The sequence below is a fragment of the Limanda limanda genome, chromosome 2 (assembly GCF_963576545.1).
Source record: "Limanda limanda chromosome 2, fLimLim1.1, whole genome shotgun sequence".
Taxonomy (NCBI): domain Eukaryota; kingdom Metazoa; phylum Chordata; class Actinopteri; order Pleuronectiformes; family Pleuronectidae; genus Limanda; species Limanda limanda.
In genome coordinates, this window is record NC_083637.1 from 3,149,141 (window position 1) to 3,158,026 (window position 8,886).

An 8,886-nucleotide genomic window follows, 5' to 3' on the forward strand; every position below is an offset into this window, starting at 1 on the left:
CCTTCCCCCAGGAGGGCGACATCTACGTGGGCAAACCGAGCCTGGACAAGCCCATCACTGCTCACGAGCTTCTGGAGGGAAACGCAACGGTACCACACCACAGGGTTCATTTACAGGGCCTGTATTTTGAATTTGGGGATCCGGGATAAATGATGGCGTTAATTCTCCTGAAATGTATCTCCTTAAATTATCGGTGAGAACCCAGATGTCTGAGTCAGGTTCTGAGTCAGGTCCTGCTGCCCCCCCTTTGTAAAACTGCTGGATAATATCCGAATGAGCCAATGTTGCGTGTTTGTGATATTTTTAGGGCTGGGCAAGTTAACTCGTTTTAATCGAGTTAACTCAAGTGATGAGTTAACTCGATTGTTTTTCCGCCAATTATTTTCTTTTTTCCTGTTCTGCAGCAGTCAGCAACAGACTTTCACAAAACAAAAGCCTGACTTTCACAATAAAACAATAAATAATCAAACCTGAGTGAATGCGAGATAAAATAATTAATCGAGTTAACTCATCACTTGAGTTAACTCCATTGAAACGAGTTAACTTGCCCAGCCCTAGATATTTTTAACATTACAGACACGAAACTGAAAAGTAGTCATACACGTAGAAGACGCTGAAAAAGACGTTAGGCTTCTCAGGATTTGTGCTTTCTGTTCCCCCTTTGACTTTGGATTTTGTAACTTGGCTAAAAATAAAAGCTCAATGACACATTAACACGAAGGGGAAACCACAACATGAGCATGTGGATGTTACTAACGCAGGATTCGTAGCAGAGGAACCTCTTCTCAGACTGAAACTGTGCTGAGCAGCGTCACGATCACAATCATATATATGTTTGTGATAGAATTCATCAGTTCAGATGTTGAATAGATTCGAATCCTCAGCGTTTCACCCGGAGCGTTGTTTTCTTTCTTGGCAGCGCAGCACCGGCTCTGAAACAGCATTTACACCACAGCACTCTATAACTCCCCTGGAACCTCCGGCTGAATTTAATTTACGTGGACCGATAACTCCTTAAGGCAGGGTGACCCCTCTGAGATACATTACTGTCTCGGATGTGACTGCACAGATTTATTTTTTCGGGCCGCGCTGTCTTCGGAGATTCTTTATCTCTTTTATCTCCATCTTGAACTCCTTCCTTCCTTCTCTCCTTCTTTCTCTTCGCTGATAACCTTTTTTCTTCCAGCCCACCTAGACGGACCTCGCTGCTGTCATTCAATCACTGGTTCTTGCCGTTGCTATTTTTTCTCTGCCCTTTGCTTCTTCTTTCTTTGCAACCTCCCGTCCTCTTTGTCTTCAGCTCTTTTCCAACGTGTAATTGTGGGAATAAACCGCCTCTCAAACCAAACCAGAGTCCTTCCCTGCAGCCTTTCAGTGGTTTAACTGAAACCGTTTCACCTGATTAATCCCAATGATCTTAACAGCGTTTTAAAGTGTAATTGAAAAGTCCAGTATTTCACATTATTATCACATTTAAAATCAGCTCAATGCAGTTTGGAATGAAGCTGTTTACACGGTTTTAAACCTCGTCCAAATGTTCAGTGAGACTCAAGGATGAGCTGATCAGATCTAGGTGGTCGAAGGTCAAAGGTCACAGTGGCCTCGCAGGTCCCATTTTTTTTTGCCTTGTTAATTCATTATCTTAAGAATTCCTCCAGGGAATCGTTTTCGGATTTTCACTTGGTCTCACAGATGAACTGATTAGAATTTGGAGGTCAAAGGTCACTGTAGCGTCTCATCATATGTGTGAGGTCTCCTGAGGAGGATTCCTGGAGTCTGCCTTCAAGGAATGTCTTCAGATTTTAGCCGGTTGTCGCCTGGATTCAAAGATTTCCGCGGTCAAAGGTTAAAGGTGACTGTATATAAGTCATAAACTTTCAAAATAGGAGGTTTCTTTTGTTCTTGCGTTCTCTCCCTCTGTCTCCTCCATGCTTCCCTTCTTCTTTCTGTTCCCATGCTCTGCTGCTCTTAATGAACTGAAGCTGAGGTCCCTTCCTATTGGGTTTCTGCCAAAACGCAGCCCGGCCAGGTTAACCACCGCAACGCTGAATCCATATTTTACATTCTTACTCTCGTCCCTGCAGAACGGGACGGAGAGGAGGAAGCAGTGAGGGGAAGACAGAGGAATATATATGCATGGATGTATGAATGTATAGGATGGAGGGATGTGTGTGTTCACATGGGAAGGATTTCCGGACCCAAGTGGATCAATGAGTGATTAGTGTCTTGTTGGGATATTGATTGGTGGTAAAACACACACACACACACAAACACACACACACACACACACACACACACAAACACACACGAAGAAGACTCCCTTGGGGAAGGAGGTAGTCAAACTGCAGGGAGTCGATAGTTTGTTTTTGAAACACATATGCAGCCATTACAGTGTGTGTCTGTGTGTGTGTGTGTGTGTGTGTGAGTGTGTGTGTGTATGTGTGTGTGTGTGTGTGTGTGTGTAAGAGTGTGTCGTTCACATGCTCTCCAGTCGGATTAATGCTCCCATTTAGTTAAAGTGCATCAGGATTCCAGCAAGCTGTTCTGAATAGCGTGCCATCCTCGCCGCACACTTCAATCTCTCTCACTTATTTCTGGGAATAAACGACTCCCTTCATCTCCCTCGTGTCACTTTCTCTTCCCTGATTGCTTCCATTTACACTGAAAAATAGATCTTTATTTATCTTCGCTTCCTAACTCCTTTCCCTCTATTTTCCACTCACATGTTCTGACTGTTCCCTCACTTCAACTTCTCTCTTTTTGTCATTTTACCATTTCCGCCCTTTGCCGAGGATGCCAGAGTGATGGAGGAAACATCGTCTTTGTCTACTTGTCTCATTTTTTAAAAAACATTTTCGCTGCCGAACTCATTTGATTTCCTGTCACTATTGTGAGGAGGAAGAAAAAGGGCAGAGAAGGAGCAGATTCTTACGATAAAACAAAAAAAGTAAAAGGACTTCCACAGAGAGGGAAATTAGACTGAAAGGAACAACCTGTAAAAGAAAGAGGGAAGGAAAGAGAGGAGACAATGTAAAGGAATGAAAGGAAGGAGGAGATGGGAAAGAGAGCGGGACAAACGACGAAGCAGGAAATGGGAAAAAGATGAAAAGAACGGGAAATTAAAAGATGGGAAAGGATATGGAAAACGAAATAACGGAGAAGGAAAAGACTGGAACACTCGTCAAAACCAGGGATTCAAATTTGTGATTTGATTAAAATCAATATTGTTTCCAGTTATTCTGTGTTAACATGTAATTGTGGATTTCTGTGTCATCACTCAGAGGGAGGTTCGATTCTGGTTCGCCACAGGAGGAGCTGGTTTCTGTCTGAGTCGAAGACTGGCGGAGAAGATGGCTCCATGGGCCAGGTATTTAATACTACTAGCAATACTACTACACATATTTATATATACACCCAATTGTCCAGATGAGTGCAAATAAAGAGAATAGGTGAAACAGTTTTTAGTCACCACGGGCCTGTAGAAAATGTTATGATTTGGCACCTTGCAAATAATTGAATTAATGACAATTAACAAATTCAAACAAAGTCGAATTAGTTTTTTCCCATTTACCAAATTTAATTTTCTTTTGTTTGTTATTCTTTATTTTTCAACTGTATGTGCTCATCTGTTGGGGCTAGGTGCCGGAGGGAGGGGGGTGGGGGGTTGGTATCTGTTCTGTGGTATGTTGAAATTACATCTGTAATTGTTATTGATGGAACAGTATTGTTTGTTTGTTAATTATGTAAAAAATTCAATAAACAGATTGTTAAAAAAAAAAAAAAAAAAAAATCTTTGAAAATATAGCCTACAAAAGTTTCTTATTTAATTTTCATCTAGATTCTTAAGACTGAATTCCTATTCTCCCTGCAGCTACTTTTTTAAAAATGAAATTAAAGCGACTTGAAGTGAAAATATAAAATGTACTTATTCACCCTAATTAGTTTATGATTTATATTGTTAAAAGGATGTTATAGTTGCTCAGTAATACAACCAAGACTTTTGTTTAGTGTCATAATTTCGTATTTTTTCGCCAGCTCACTGAACTCGATCCATCAAAGAAACAGCAGCAGCATAACTTTTTCAAAGCTGAATAAAAAATCTTCACAGTGATTAATCATCAATCTAAAGTAATGTTCACTTTCTAAAAGCTTATCTTTATACTTCACTCAAAGAAACGGAGACAAATGGACACAGAAATCATGCAATAACATCAACATCACACTTTTAATTATTTTACTGAAACTAATTTAAAAACATAAACTGAGATCTGTAGATATATATTTAGTATATTTTAAGATGTGTGTGTTTTTTGTGTGTATTTCAGCGGCTCCCGGTTCGAGCAGACGTCAGCGACCATCCGTCTCCCTGACGACTGCACGGTGGGTTTCATCGTGGAGAAGAGACTCGGCATCTCCATGGTTCACTGTCCTCTATTCCACTCGCACCTGGAGAACCTGCTGCTCGTCAACCACAGGAGTATTGCACACCAGGTACTGACTCACACACACACACACACACACACACACTCACACACACACACTAACACACGCATGGTTAAATGTTGTGTGTTTTCCCAGGTGACACTGAGCTACGGGATGTTTGAGAACAAGATGAACAGCATCGAGGTGAAAGGGAGCTTCACGAAGGAGGACGACCCCTCCAGGTCCGTTTGTCTCTGAGTTCAACTTCATCTCTTCACACGCTTCATTGATATTCACGACAAAACTCCTGCACTCTCTGCTCTGCACACACCTGACTGAAGCCTCACACACACAGTGACGTCAGGGTCCAACAAAGGCTCTTTTGACACAAGTAGTCGCAGCTTAATAAGCAAGTAGGAGCATAAACACTAGAAATTAATTCTGATACGGATCCAGGAATTTCTTATCCCTTTCTTTAACATCGTAAGAAAGGGCCCTGGGCGTCGTTATACGCTCCACTGAGGGTCAATCTAGTTTTATGTCGTATAATTTAACACTGTATGACTGAGTCAATGTGAGGTCGAGTTCTTTGATATTCTATAGACTCCTCTATAAAACAGATTGAACCGTAGTGTTGAACTGTACTTATTAGTGTCTGCTGGCCTCTGGGTGAGAAGAGGAGGGCGATAGAAGAGCGATGTCCCTGTTCGTAGCGTGGAGGAGAGAAGTTGTTTCATCTCGTTTTCCTTCTCTCGTTCTCCGCTCATTTCTTCTTATCTCTGCACCGTTGCTACCAAGAGAAAGAAAGCACTTTCATCCTTTGCAAAGCCCCTTTTGAATTAAGTTACCACAGGAATAATATATAAAATGTCACCGGCATTGTAAACATGCAGCGTATTTGCAAACGAACATGAGATAATAGGATAAATGATTATTATCTATATTCTGTCTCCTGCAGGTTTAAGACCGTCCACTGCCTGTTGTACCCGTTCACCAGCTGGTGTCCCTGAGCTCCACTTCAAAGACTCTCAGGAGCACATGGGACAAACGGGCACCGGCCTCTCGTGGAGGAGGAGCTCTTGAATTGTGAATACTGCTGGATTCAATGTGATGCAGATAACAGAGCAAGAGAAGCAGAGTCTGGATGAAGACTTGGACGCCCACTCTTCGTCCCTGTGTCTACATCCATACGACTACGTATCTATTTTTTTAAAGAAAACTATTTTTATAGATGGATTCATCTTCGCATGGATCAACAATAATGAAAACTGAGACGTCGAGTCGGGACAGGAACTCACGTTGTTTCCAAACGTCTCCCTAGCACCTTTCAAACTCAAACATGCAGCAGCGTTTCATAACTTCCCCATTTTGTATTTGTTTGTTTGGACGGACGCACTTAACTTTTAAACTTTGTCCGCAAAGTTTTGAGGTCATTTTAGTTGAGAAAATGGATAAAATGAGATTGTACTTAATTTAAAATGACACACAATTTCTTGTGCACTTTAATCAAATCAAAGTTTATTCTATCTTCTATTAATGGGATTATTTTACTCTCCTGTGGATGATGAATAAAAGCAGGACTGGACCCACGTGACCTGAATTATCTCCAGGTGGTGCTGAGGGTGAAGTTTCTGAGTTTATTTTAGTTTCTATTGAATGAATGTGTGCGTGTGTTTGTGTGTGTGTGTGTGTGTGTGTGTGTGTGTGTGTGTGTGTGTGTGTGTGTGTTTTATGAAGGGGATGGTGTCCTTGTACCTGTAAAGTCTGCACACGATGAACCATTCTGACATCTCTCTCCTTATCCAAACCCTCTGCCCTCCCTCCGAGGCTCCTCTCGCCGTCCACCTCCCTCCCTCCCCCCCTCCATCTGTCTTCTCACCCTCCCTCCCCTCTCTCTTCCCCCTGTCTCTCTGTTTACTCAGACTTACACACAATAGCCGTGGCTGCACCTCCAAGGCCACGACTGAGAGAAAAAACAAACTTCCCCTTCATCCTAGTTGCCTCATTTATTTCTTAAACCCCCCCAAAACATCAACAAACTGAAAGCATGAAGGTCACGGCTGACACGTCTGAGACCTGCTCTTCACCGTGTCTTAAAAAATAACTCAAATCTGCGGACGAGTCTCATCATGACGGACAGATCGGGTTCAGGACGGGATTAGAAATATCACAAAGACACATGCACGCAATCCAATGTTGGTGCAGGAGCTGGAGGCCGAGGCCACGTGCATCGTACCTGCAGGCAGCCCCCCCCGCAAGTGGCTGGTTCCTGGTGAATGGAGATGTGATGAATACAGATATGTTTGCTGAATGCGTCCGGGTGCGACCTTGTGTGAGGTGGATGCAGAGTGGATGAGAATGTGTAGGAATGGCTGAGTGGCCGGGAGAACAGTGCGGGTCGAGTGGTGGAAAGCAGGCGGAGATATCACTGTGAAGGCAGAATCAATTTAAATGCTGTAGTTACAGGATAAATGATATTTATAGTCGTACTTTAAAAGGAAGCTCTGGTTTGATGAGTGGAAAATAAGATTAAATTACACACGTAAGAAAAACAGAACATGTGATTGAATTATTAAAACTGCTGGGAGAGTAGATGTGTCATTCCTGAAGCAAACTTATAAACAATTAGAATTAGAAGAGAATAGTAAGAGATTAAATAAACACTTAGCCTGATGAATATGTTTATTGTTTGGTCCGTGCCCCATCAACTAACATGGAGGATGCAGGGTTTATGGCCATCACTTGATTTAAATTGATCTGATTATGTCTGTGTGTGTGAGTTCAGTTCTAACACTATGTGAACCAACATGTTAAATACACCCACTGAACACTGACTTTGTTGGTTATTATATTCAGATTCTAAACTGTTCCCTACCAGACAATACAAACAGTTAATAAATGGCCCGAAATAACCAAAAATAGAGAAAATTACCAATTAATTGCTCATACTTTGGGAACAGAGTTATTAACTTCTTCAAATAAAATCTCTGGAGATGGGAAGCCACCTTGAAAAAAATCAATTACTATCAAAGTTATAAAAATCTTATTGAAGAATGTGTGACTTAGCAAAGGTCTTATCTTGAGATCACAAGATAATTATCATCTTGTTCTCTTTTCAGTACTACTTAATAAAATCCGCTCGAGATAATCAACTTCACGTGTTTGTGTTGACAGCCGATTGTTTACTGGTGAATATTTGTGGGTACAATAGTGACGTGGTGGCAAATTACCAGTAAATCTGTTCACTGAGGCTGTTGCTCGTTAAAAATAATCAAGTTTGATGACTTCCCCCCCCCGTCGTGTGGATCCAGAGAGTTAATTGGCCAACGGATCTGAGCCAATCAACTCTCCCTGGTCGACCTGGAGCTTCTCTGCACCTCGTCCACAATCGTCCGAGTAGCAAAAGGTTTACGGGCTGAAAGAGGCGGAGCTTGTTTTCAGCTCTTGTTTCTTGTTCCTTTGCAGCAGCTGCATCTCAAAAGAGACACGACAATGATTTATGGATATAAATCTTGCAAAAGGTGCAGTTGTCAAGCCTGCGTGTTTAACGACTCCAGGACCCGTTAACAGATCTTCTGCATGTCGGTATTGAATATGCATCTGTACCATCAGGGCGTCGGCCTGGTCTGAGAACGAGAGAATGATATTCCTGCGTCCTCTCTCCCCCACCTCCGTGTTTGTCCGTGTCCGTTGCACGATAAATTTATGACCACGTCTGTCCGTGAGCTGGACTCACTGTGGAAGCAGAGGAGCGGGTCAAGTGGAGGCAGAGTGGAGCAGCTGTCAGAGGAGCGCTCCTCCGTCCATCACATCAAATCGACAGGGCCTCTTAAAGGACAGCTGGGCAGAGAGGAAGCCAGGGAGGATTAGAGGGAGGGAGGGAGGAGGAGAGAGAGGCAGGTAGGTCTGCAAACACAAAACCACGCTGGGGAAGCTGAGTGACCAGGATTTTCCAATTCCTGCACGGGTTGTTGTGATTCAGCAGATACTTGATGGATTGTTGGGTCGGTCGATTCATCTGTTGAATCACGAGGCCGTTTTCTAAAGCTTTACAGCCACAGCTCCACCCACTGAACTCTGAGATACCACACGATGGACAATACGACTTTGGCCTGTTTTTCATGATTTGTAGCATAGACCGTAAATAAAGATGGACGACAAGTTTCCACTTCATCACACCATCCAAACGCTAAAATCTCCTGGATGCAGATGCTGCCATTTTGTGCCAAGGATGTAATTTGGACTGGATCGAGGTTCTGCTGGAACACTCGCTCGACAGATCGTGAGTCAGTCTGTGGATAAAATGTACATTTAAACCAACCTGAAGCTTTTAAAACTGATTTTTACTAAATTTTAGAATTTCCCATGATGCCAATCCTTATTTGTAACCGAGCTAAATACACTTCTTTTCGTTTACTTTACCAATAATTCAATTTCCAGACTGAAACAACTCTCACTTCCACA

At 42.4% G+C, this 8,886-nt stretch overlaps 1 protein-coding gene across 1 annotated transcript in view; it reads left to right on the top strand.

Annotated features, from left to right (window-relative positions):
* The window catches only part of mfng (MFNG O-fucosylpeptide 3-beta-N-acetylglucosaminyltransferase), a 13,263-nt gene extending 7,256 nt beyond the window's left edge, over nt 1-6,007 (top strand). The window contains exons 4-8 of the mRNA XM_061088078.1: nt 1-89; nt 3,282-3,367; nt 4,326-4,491; nt 4,579-4,664; nt 5,381-6,007. The exon at nt 1-89 is cut by the window's left edge and continues 65 nt beyond it. Coding sequence (XP_060944061.1) covers nt 1-89; nt 3,282-3,367; nt 4,326-4,491; nt 4,579-4,664; nt 5,381-5,432 — 479 coding nt within the window. The 3' untranslated portion in view covers nt 5,433-6,007. The remainder of the gene's footprint in view (nt 90-3,281; nt 3,368-4,325; nt 4,492-4,578; nt 4,665-5,380) is intronic.
* Nucleotides 6,008-8,886: the final 2,879 nt, after the last annotated feature.